This window comes from Hyposmocoma kahamanoa, unplaced genomic scaffold (assembly GCF_003589595.1).
Source record: "Hyposmocoma kahamanoa isolate Upper Pololo Valley unplaced genomic scaffold, ASM358959v1 102, whole genome shotgun sequence".
Classification (NCBI taxonomy): Eukaryota; Metazoa; Arthropoda; class Insecta; order Lepidoptera; family Cosmopterigidae; genus Hyposmocoma; species Hyposmocoma kahamanoa.
The window spans coordinates 16,896,218-16,908,111 of NW_020653337.1; the positions used below are offsets into that span (position 1 = coordinate 16,896,218).

At 35.6% G+C, this 11,894-nt stretch overlaps 1 protein-coding gene across 2 annotated transcripts in view; it reads right to left on the reverse strand.

Annotated features, from left to right (window-relative positions):
- Positions 1-10,499, reverse strand: part of LOC113232695 (rho-associated protein kinase 2) — a 31,676-nt gene extending 21,177 nt beyond the window's left edge. Inside the window, exons 1-4 of one of the 2 annotated variants that reach the window (XR_003310646.1) lie at positions 9,981-10,499; positions 7,691-9,616; positions 7,078-7,238; positions 5,644-5,853 (exon numbers count right to left, since the gene is read on the reverse strand). Coding sequence is in view for 1 of the 2 variants with exons in the window: in XM_026467474.1 (XP_026323259.1) it covers positions 5,644-5,853; positions 7,078-7,238; positions 7,691-9,616; positions 9,981-10,161 (2,478 nt within the window). In the remaining variant the exon portion in view is untranslated. The remainder of the gene's footprint in view (positions 1-5,643; positions 5,854-7,077; positions 7,239-7,690; positions 9,617-9,980) is intronic. The other variant, XM_026467474.1, reaches the window with a different exon arrangement.
- Between the last annotated feature and the right edge of the window lie 1,395 nt (positions 10,500-11,894).

An 11,894-nucleotide genomic window follows, 5' to 3' on the forward strand; every position in this document is an offset into this window, starting at 1 on the left:
CAGTTAGAGATCGAAAGGGTGAATCGTTATGCGCCTACATTTGTTATCCGCCCACATTTGTTATGCAGAATTTCTGCGCGTGCCAAATTGAACAGAAAATGCTGTAATTATGGTAGTATTTACGTCTTTTTTTCAATTAGCAGTATAGCAACTTTTTACCAGTAAATTATAAAGAATTTTGAATAATAATAAATACACTTAATCAAATTTACAAAACTTATCAAAATAGATTTTGAAACGCTTACAATAATTACCCATTTCGGTCCCTGCTTATAATAAAGCTTTAATGTTAATAAGAAATTACGAAATAAATTCAAGGTTTAATTTAATTCTTGCTCAAACTAAGGCAAAGTTCGTTTTGTAAATACAAAAAAACTTTATTAGCTCGCCATCTATTCTTGGTCAGCTTAGTAAACGTTTTGGTGCAATTACAGGCACGTGGACTTGTCAACTTATGTCCTCTCAAACTAAAGCTAAAGCTCCGAATCAAAGTTCATTTTGTAAATCTCAACCAAAGATAAGCTGTTCTTAATGTTCTTAAATTTATTCTATTATCAACCATCTATCGACTATAAATTTATCTGAACTACAATATAGATCAACAAAAAAAATCAAACGAAACAAACTTGCAAGCTCGATTTATTAGATATCGTTATCACAAATGCCAGGTAAGTTATCGTGATAAGCAAATATAATTGTTTGCATAAAAACTCGCAGCAAAAAGTTGCAGGAACAATATCCAGCTATGTTTCTAAGAACAGATACCAGTGTAACATGCTTTGTATTCTCGGAAGGGACTAGACTATGTGATTATTGTTATAGGTTTCTATCACGACAGGTTAAGAACTTATTTCACAGTCCAAGTTGTATCCTATATATGTCTTTGCTAAATTTCGAATAATAGAAACCCTACTCTAGAATGAAAGTTTGCTACGTTTGATAGGAATAATATACAGCTCATGAAACAATATTAATACAATCTTTGTCTAGCAGAAACATGTGGTTAGGGCAATTTACAATCTGGGCCCCAGAGTGTCTTTGAGAGATATGTTATTATGCTAAGAAAAATATTAATTTTTTATGAAAAATAGCGACAGTTTTTCTAGAAAAGAAGTATTGTTTTCTAGAAAAAATATGACAATAATGCACAAACCACTTATCACGAAGTGTTATCTATTGTATCATAAATTCATAACTTAATTGTGAATCACGTGTAATATTGTATGTTTATTATAGAGCAGATTACATCCTTATGTCTATCCAAGTACATCTCTAATGCAATGAAATGTCCTTGTTTACAACTTTAAATAATGTTATAGGAACAATAACGCAAAAGCCGTGGTAGCTTAAAGGTTTGACCTATCGTCTCTTTTTCGGGATTTATATGCTATAATCTAATTTAAAATTTACCATGAGCTTTTCGGGGAAATGTAACATCAAACATGTTTAAAGTAACGAGATTAAAAAATATCTACATTTCTCTTGCGGTAACTTCGTACATTATCCACATAGGAAAAAATGGTTAGAGATCACTATTCTTTTAATGATCGCGGAAGTAATATTTTTTTTAGAAAATGTGACATGCGCCCTTTCAACTAACAGCGGCGGCATTGTAATACACAAGTAATTCCTTTAGTAATTTTTCAATACGTATTAGGTTGTGTAAACCTGCGTAAAGACGAAGTGGATCGGAGATCAATATGAAGCATTCGCAAACGAAACATATATAAGTTTAGTTAAAGTAGACCTCAACATAACTTATTTAGTCAAATGTATTTTGAAATAGGAACGCAACGTCGCACTAAATTCCGATAAAGTTCGTAAGGTAGCCGATAAGCATCCAACGCATGCACGCTGCGTGTGCATCAAATTTGTGTACCGTTCAACATAAGATGAGCCCTAACTTCATACAGTTTTAACCATATCTTAAACAAACACGGCCTTTGAGAGGGACCAAGGTAAAACGAATGCACTCTAGATACAGCGATTCTAACAATACCCTGCAATGGAAATTGATCTATATTCACTTATCTCTGAATACTTATTACTATTTGATTTTGTTCAATCAATGGATCATTATTATTTAAATTCAGATGTATTTCGCTTGTACGTAATTACAATTACTTTAAAGTGGAGAAATTACTTTATCCTCTCAAGACCCAGTAAATTACAATGGGAAGTGCTAAACGCACAATATACATTACAATGTACTAAATATTATATATAATATGCTTCAGGCCGAAACAAGTACGCCCTCAGTTTAGTACGAAAAACGCAATTTGCTTGATACTCTCTGGTCACGTAAAATATATAACGCTAAATTTGAATGCGATATTTTTATTATAATGTGCAGTACGCGTTTACATGATCATAGGAATATCGTCTGGCTCTGAATCACTTCACATATTACGTACATTTTGATGTACTCGGGACCTTAGGAGGTTATAGATATCAAAGTACGTATTTGTCTAGTGACAGTTTTTGCGATCGTTACGCTTTTATCAATATACAGTAACGCCTAAGCGAATTTGCTTCGTGTGACTGATATATTTATTTACTAGCTGGTGCCCGTGACTTCGTCTGTGTAGAATAACTCCGAGTAGCCTACTGTACTACTTACTTCAGAAATGGTTCGTTTTCCATACAAACAACAAAACACACAAAATTAGTAGCAGTAGAGCTACTTGTAAAAGACCGTTCGTCCAGGGAAGTACTGCCACCTTACCTTTTTATTATTTTTTGCCGCCAAGCAGTAACGTGAGCATTACTGCGTTCCGGTTTAGAAAGGTAAGGGGTCCTGGTGAAATTACGGGCACATGGAACTTATCACTTATGTCTCAGGGTGACGGGCGCAGTGGTAGTGTCCAATTTGCTATATAAAGCCCTGATTGGCACTGCAAATGTTATTGATAGGCGTGTTGCTTTATGTCAGGCGCACGACTAGTTCGTCCCGTCATTTGGTACTATAAAAAAACTTTCATCCCCTATTTCACTCGCTTTAAGATTTATTGTTGTGACAAAAAGTTATCTATGTTCTTCTCCTACGTCCATATATCGCTATACGAAAACTCATTAAAATTGGTTGCGGAGTTTAGGTCTGAAAACGGTACAGACCGAGTTACTTTCGCATTTATAATATTACTTTGGATTTTGTTATTACGAGTAAATGTTAAGAAAGAGTGTACAGATAAAATGTTCCAAGAGCGCAACTCAACGCAATTGACCTTTCTCAAATGTAATTGAGTGACGCCTGCTAAGATTTTTAAAATGCACACTCATCAAAACATTTTGGTAACATTGAGTCAGCGTACACTTACTACTATGTATAAAAACCACAAAGTTCTAGTTCTTTAACGGTTCAATGACGAGCGTTGAGGATTAAGTTTATAAGAAACGTGCGTGATGAGTAATAACTTACATTACCATACGATTACAGAATTTGAGCATGAATTATTTTATTAATAGCCGCAAGTCTGTCTCGCAATATTGTTCCTTGAGTAATGAACAGAAGAATTATTATTTTAATAGAGCAAGTCGCATCACGTCTGTATAAGTGTCGAGAAAAAGAGCTGTCTAAGTAATTGTGATAATTTATTTGGCGAATCGACGCGCGAGCACGTTACGTATCAACGCGTATCGTTAACAACAAATGCGTTTGTGTGTATGCAATGTTGTGTTTGCCATTGACAATGAGTCACTGTGTGGTAATGTCGGAGGACATCTATTTCGGCGCGATGAGATTATGATTATTTCACAGAAATATACTAAAAGCCTTAGTAAGTTTGTCGATTTCTTTTTTATTAGTAAACTACCCATACATTTAACCCATCATGTGTTTTAGAGGCACACTTAACGATTTTGGTAAAAATAAAACATAGTTTTTATTTTTATTTTTTTTATGGTGGATTACAACACAGTTGCTCGTATCTATTATATCTTATGCCATTTAAATTGAAATAAGGTATTAAATTGCAATGCTCTAGAGACCGACCTCGGAGCATAACAGGGCTTTTCTCTCTGCGTCTTCGAGCACTAAAATTTATACCTTATTTCTATTACAATAGCATAAAATATACATTGATAAAAAGGTTTCCGCTGGCCCTTAGAGGCACCGTGTGACTCTAGGACGCTACAGTACCAAAATTGTAAAGGATACCTACCATAGTAGGATGCGTGACATAAAAACGGTTAATATCATAATAAGCTTTAACTGCTTTTCGCGTCTCCTTGTAAAGTTGGCTTTATCGACTAGTACCCCTTTTCGCTAGAGCCACAGAATTAATAGTATTTAAAATTGAGCACTCATTTCAAAATAATACGACTACGTGCTACATAAATTTAAAATCGATTAACGTAAAAGAGCAAATAAGCAAAGTTGTACTGTCTCCCAATTAACAACAATTTGCGTTAATTTTCATATGTTTAGAAACTTAACAAGATGGTGAAATTTTATTTCAAAAAATTATAATATTTTTTGAAGTAGATCAAAATTTGCCTGTTCTTAGGGTTATATTAAACTACACCAACACACACACTGATGCCCGCGACTTCATACTGTACTATACAAATTTTTATAGTTTTATTGGATCTCCATACAAACTTCCATCCTATATTTCACCGTATTTAAGATTCATTTTTGTGACGAAAAGTAGCGTATGTCCTGCTCCTAAATACCATCTAACTATATACTAAAATTCTTGAGTTACTTTATACAGAGTTACTTTCGCATTTATAATAATAGTTTGAAGAGCTTTGAAAATAGTTTTATTGTTTTTGTGCTTCATGACTTAGTTTAACCTGCATAAATAAACCACATAACCGTTGTTTCGAGTCAAGGTTCAAACGTTCGAACATTATAGGCTTTAGAAAACAGTACATAAAAGTAGTCAATCTATCCGCGATTTCTAAACAATCTACTTAGCATAACAGTAGGCGTAAGTCGGCCATACAAAAGGCAATAATCCTAGCCAAAAAGTTAGGTGATTGTTGTTTGTCCATTTTGTTGCAATAATAATTGTTGTACAATTGGATTAAAAGACTTTTGTAGTGTCTCTTTATTATTATGTACAAATCAGGCAAGCAGTTGAAACAACAGATAATTGACTGTATTCAGATATAACCCATTCTTTTGGTGTTTGTGTGTTGCTGATTATGGTATGCGTGTAATTTAATTGAGTAATAAACAAGTATAAAACCGTAGCTCAGCTAATTAATCACCTCTTTAAAATTTACGGACGCCTTTACGTACATCATGTTCTTTGAAAACTTTTAGAGTCTTTAAAGAAACTTGTTGTTGTTGTTTCGGTCTATTTGTTTTTCAAAAGTATGTATACTTGTAAACTCAAAGGTAGTACAAGTACTGATTTCCGACAACCATTTTAGAAGATAGCAGTAGATTTTTTTTTTAATTTACTGGAATATTTTATTTGTATATCTACAAACACAAATTGTATTTAATCTAATTTTGAATTTCAATATTGACGCGGTTGCTGCAAGGAGAGATAAGCTAGGCAATCTAAGGCTGAAATTTATAAAAAAGAAATGGCGAGCATAGCATGTTTTTCGTATTTATAAAATGAACTTTGCTTTGCTTAAGAGGCTTTAAGGAACTGAAAAGTGAAGCAACAAGGTGAAGTCGCTCACCCTCGCGTAGTTCATGTCCCGCTCGGCGCAGGCGGCGGCGAGCTTCTCCGACGTGTCGTGCAGCGTGGTGCGCACGGCATGCAGGTCGCGTGCGCGTGCGTCGCGCTCGGCGGCGGCGGCGCGCGCCGCGGCCTCCGCTGCGGCCACCTCGCTGGACGACGCGCTGCGGGCGGCCCGCTCTTGCTCGAGGGCCGCTTGTAAACCCACCACCTTCACAAGAAACAACATTACAACGGATGTTGTATTCAGACAACAACATTCGAACCTACTTAAACTTTATCACAATTCACACGAGCTACATTTTTGATTGAAATCAGAAATAATTGAAAGATGGTAAGGTTGATATTACTATTATTGTGAAGTGATGAATGCTAGAAAATCGAGTGTATTATTTTTTGTTTTTACTCTCTCTCTCTCTCTCTCTCTCTCTCCCTTTCTTGTTGTTGTTCTCATAAATAACTTAGTTTCGCGGTGCTTTAGTTTCTTAACTATAATACTGTGTAAATAAATGTACAATAAATAAACAATTATTATAGTTCTTTGAAATAACATGATTCCAGTGATGTTTGAGATGTGTTGAAGTTTCTAGAGATATAGTGATGTAAAATCGAATGAAAAAAAAATCTATTTAAATATCTTATCAAAATAAGTTGTATCAACTTACAGAAAATAATTTAAGAACGGATAATAAACAAAATAGGAGGGATTAAATTATTATGTTATTAACTTAGTATAAAAACTGCACAACAAATAAAAAATGAACAATAATCAAATAAAAGTCAACAACAAAGCATAAAATTAACTAATTGAACAATCAACAATGACTCCAAAAACATCACGCAAAACTCAAAACTAAAGAATATAAGGCGTATGCACTCATGTAGACGCGAGATACACAATCGAGTCCATTCGATTTATCGATTTTATGGTGTAAATCTCTAAGGGTCATATTCCAGAACTCTACTCAATGCTTAAGTCAGGATTTGAGAGCAGACTTGAGTATGATTTGAAGCACTGGAAATACGACCCTAATGGCAAGGACTTGAGTATGATTTCGAGTGTTTTAAACCATGCTCAAATCCTGACTTGAGCATTAAGTAGAGTTCTAGAATACGACCCTAAGACTAAAATATTCCATTTCCTAACCAAGTAATAGGGTAGTATATTTTTATCTTTATCATTTATTTCCTTTCTACTTAATATACTTTAATTTTTATTTAAAATTAGAACTGAAACAAATATTGTTTATTTTTGATACACAATAACAAATTTACTATTTCTTTTTGTAACCTGGTTGACAGATAAGTTATAAATAGTATGCGTGGAACATAAATATTAGAAATGTCACAGGACTCATCCCATGTGAAATGGACTATAGATCATTTTCACACTGAATTCGAAGTCGATGATAACAGGTAGTAACTTGTGTAGTACCTTTTCACTTTCCTGGCGATGTTCACCTTCGAGCTTCTGAAGGCGTTGCTGCATTTGGCGGTAGTCCACGCCTAGCATGGACATCTGCCGGTCTTTCTCTTGACAGGCGGAGTCCGCGCGCTGTCGGGCCGCCTTCTCTTCGTTTAGCTTGCTTTGCAGGGCTATATTGGAATGAAGACAAATTATAATGGTGAATGAAAATGCTTAATCTTTCAATTTTAACATGAAAAGCGTGTATTCAAGTATATAATCCCTTTTTTTTATTTGATACTTTTGGTTCCCAGAAAGTTCAATTTTGAAAAATATACGTGTTTTATGGAATATCGAAGTATAAAAAAAATTGTAAAAAATAATTTGTTATGGAAAATGAAATTTCAACTGTAGGATTATAGTGATGCTTAGCTAAAGACATACTAAATTACTAATTAATAATAGATACACATTAGCAAAGATGAACAATACCTTCAAATATTTTTTCCAATGTTCCTGAGGCATGCAAAAAGTGGAAGTTTGAAATATAAATCTCGATCAGTACTTTAGCTTATTAGATATGAAAGGACTGTAGCATGATGTTTGGGTATAAAATATAGCAATTCAGTGGGTTTGAACTCACCTTTGACTAGCTCTAAATTGGCTTCCTGTTTGGAGAGAAGCTGCGACCGCTGCGTGTCCTGGTGCGCGCGTACTTCTTGCTGATACATGTGCTGAGCGGTTCGCATCTCGTGCGTCAGTGCCGCACAATCTTTTTCTAATGATGACACGCGCTCAGTGAGTTGCCTGTTGTCAGCCATGATCTGCGTTAATCTTGTAGACGATCGCTCTAATTCCACATTAGCAGCATTCAATCTACTGGTCGCTTCTGCGACTACAGCATCGGAACGCTGCTTAGCTGCCTTTACAGTAGCTAATTCTTCACCAAGGACACTGCGTTCTCGTTCCAAGGCATCACGCTGAGCACGCAGGCTAGCCACTGTACCATCGTTAACAGCAGCCGCGGCGGCCTGAGCAGCGCTTAACTCTGCGGCTTGTTTCCGCGACTTAGCTGCAGCTTCTGCTTCATGTTTTAATTTTTCACGTAACTCTGTTAACTGCATCTCCAAGACATTAATTTTCTCATTGTAGGTTTGCAAATTACTTATTTCTTTAGATCTTTTGCTCTGCTCCTCTTCTAGACGTTTCTTGGCATCATTGAAATTAGCTTCAGCCTTTCTTCTGCTATCAGCTTCTGCTTCAGCTTTCCTTTGAATTTCTTTGAGGTCATGGCGCAATAATGCCAATTCTTTGTCCGTGTCAGATATAATCTTCTTATTTCTTGATTCTCTCTGGGATAATTCCTCTAACTGGGCACACAGTGTAATTTGTCTATCTTCTAATTTACGTCTGCTGTCTCGTTCTCTTTCTAAAAGTTTCTCTAGCTGCAATATTGCTTCAGATCCAACATTATTAATATGATTATTGGAGATTGTATCTACTACATCTGCAGCTCTTTTACCACAGCAAAGCTGATAATCCCCGTTATAGGTAAAACCAACAAAAGGTAAATGATTGCCAACAAACGCTTTAGGGACTGGAAAAGATTCATCAAGTGCATCAGATTTTTCAATATCATCAAAGTTCCTAGTATCGTCATCACTGGACAGCTCTGGCACAACTGGTGGCACTGAATCCCTAAGATTATCAAAACTCCACTGCTCATTGATAAAGAAAGGATGCTGTTTAATTTCATCAACACTGTTTTTTCCCAATCTCTTTGTTCTATCTGTTAACAAGCCTCTAATAAGAGACTTCGCTTCTTTTGAAATTTCTACATCCTCAGGAAACTGCAATGAATTTCTGTGATCCATAATTTTTCCATAAGTTCCTACTAAACTGTCAGCATAGAAAGGTGGATCACCTATTAACATTTCATACAAAAATATTCCCACAGCCCACCAATCGCATTCACGACCATAGACTCCCTCACCATTCTGTGACTGCAGCACCTCAGGTGATATGTAGTCAGGAGTACCAACGGCATTGCTTGCTCGTACTAGTCCATCAGGGCCCATCCTCATACATGTACCAAAATCAGCCAGTTTTAAGTGTCCATACTTGTCAATGAGCATGTTATCAGGTTTCACATCTCTATGCACAAAACCCATACCATGAATGACATCCAAGGCTAAAACAATTTCCATAGTATAAAACTTTGCCCATTTTTCAGGTATGTCATAATTAGACATGAGGCTCACAAGATCTCCACCAGGCATGTAGTCCATCACCATGTACAGATATTTATGGTCTTGGAAAGCAAAATGTAGCTTTAAAATCCACTCAGAGTTAGCATGTGCCATGATATGCCTTTCTTCCCAAAAGAATGTTGAATCCGACCTTTTAATCATTTCTACTTTACTCAAAAGTTTCATGGCATACACATGACGTGTGGACTTGTGTCTGACTAGTTGTACTTCACCAAAAGCTCCCCGACCAATAACTTTGATTAAATCAAAATCAGCTGCTTTCATACGTAGATCCACTATTTCTGAAGCAAATTGTTCATCTACAACAAAAAAGATTAAAAACTAAATAAGTTTTCTACTGTAAGTTTCTTTCAATAAACAAATTGAAAACACAAAATGATAATGGCAAAGACTGTTTAATAAGAAACATTCATGCAAATCTCCATTGTAAATTAATACAAAACTATCTCTTAACAATGATGTTTTATTTACATCAGCTATTTCATATCAATTTTAATTGGAACATGCTTATTTAAACTAAATTACTGTCATGTCAACACATAATAGATATTTCTTCTACTAATTGTTCAGAGGGCTTGGAAACTAAGATGTTTGGAGCAATAATTTGTGCTTTTAAAGTGTACAAAAGGGATGAATTAATAACCATGATCGTTGTTCACTCACATCTACCGGTGTAGGCTTCAACGTTCTTCATGCGGCGGATGGCTGGGTGGTCACAGTCGGCGACGAGCGCGGTCACGGTGTCCAGTAGACAATCCACGTTGCCGGTGGAGCGTGGGTCGCAAAGACGCTCCTCCAGCGCGTGGAGCCGCTGCATGCGCTCCTCATCCATCACCGCCTCCATGCTCAACCCTGTCTGACCTCACCCACTAAACGCCACCGCACATTCTCCCGAAATCTACTCCGACTCACACCACTCTCATCGCGACACATCAATCGTCTAAATATCTTGCAGAGACTATGCCGTAACACTCTAAAACACTCGATAATTTATCATCAGATGCTGTAACGTATTATAATATGTTTCATTATCGAAAAACTGAGTTGCTACAGCTCAGAATGACAGCAGATAAAGGTGGTTCGAACAACAAAGCATATGCACGTTTGCAAACATAACACACTAAGAATTTACATTTATAACTTCTCCGTTGTTGGTAATCGTTTTTGAACAATAAAATAAAATAATTGTTGGCACAATTTATAAAATATAATGATAAAATTACGAAATAATCAACCGCTTGATTGATGAACGATGATCGAACAATAATGTGAAGTTAGCTGCATAAAATAAAAGTTCGCAATGGCGACAGTAACCCAAAGGTCTTTTAACGTAACACCTATATAAATACAAATCATTTTACGTGGTATATTACATATTATATGCAATGGATTGGCTGTAACGATTTCACTATGTAAATACAAAAAAAAATGGAAATTCAAAAAAGGACAACGTAATTTAAAAATCTGCCTTCTATAAAAAACTTATTTTATCTATGGTATTTAAGATTAACATTTGCAAAAGTGAAGTAAAGGTAAAAAATATTGAGAATGGTTCCTTTACGAGTTATAAAAAGATGACAATTTAAGAATTGTATGTTTCGTGTACGTCTTAGAGGATGGAAAAAAAAGTGTACGTACATATTTTCATGTGACTTAGGTAAAACATAGCCAATCTTATTTATTTATTTGATTATAGACGAGCAGCTTTCGCTGGTATGTCTGCATCACAGAGTGTTGAAATTTATATCGTTTGTTTTAGTTAACTTTGCATTTTAGCACTAATTCACTCTTTCGTAGCTGGGTACAAAAGTCGAGCTTGTTTTCGAAGTAGCATGCTCCAATTGTGTACCACTCCGTTGCTGAAAAAATTGTATGCAGGAAAGAATTTTGGAAGGTGCATGAACTAGTATCAGACGGTGGCCACGTGACAGTTTTATCGTAGAGTATAATTTTAGAAAAAAATAGTAACAGCAATAAGATACACGATATTTCGTTACCAGTAGAGCTAGCACAACAGGTCTCGACTGGTGCGAGATACTACTATTTTTGCATAGGGTCTCTCGCGCGCAAGTCGCCCACTGTCGTGCTAGCCCTACTGGCAACACGTCACACTCCCGGCGAGGACAACCGGGGTGCTAACTACACAGGGTGTAATCGTTAAGTGTGCCCAGGCGATTATTCCATAAATATAAGAGATACCAAAAAGCTTTAAACTGACATCGAAAGTACCTAATGAATAAATCGACATCAATAACTTTTTTTAAATAAAACTAGAAATATATAGACGTCTCGATAAAAATTTAAAAAATGCATACGTGGTTGCTACAGACTACGAAAATAACAAATATTTCAAAGGTTAGTAAAAACTAATTAAATATTATTTAATTGTTTAATATTGCATAATGTCATTAAATATTTCGAGAGCTGTACTAGAACTGTAGAGTCGTCTTATGCTTAGACTTCAACACCTTCCAAAATAAACCATGCTTTACTGCAGATTATGGAACACCAGTTGGTGTTGCACCTTACATGCAATATGACAGATGAAACTATAATGAAATTTACCTTTAATTTATA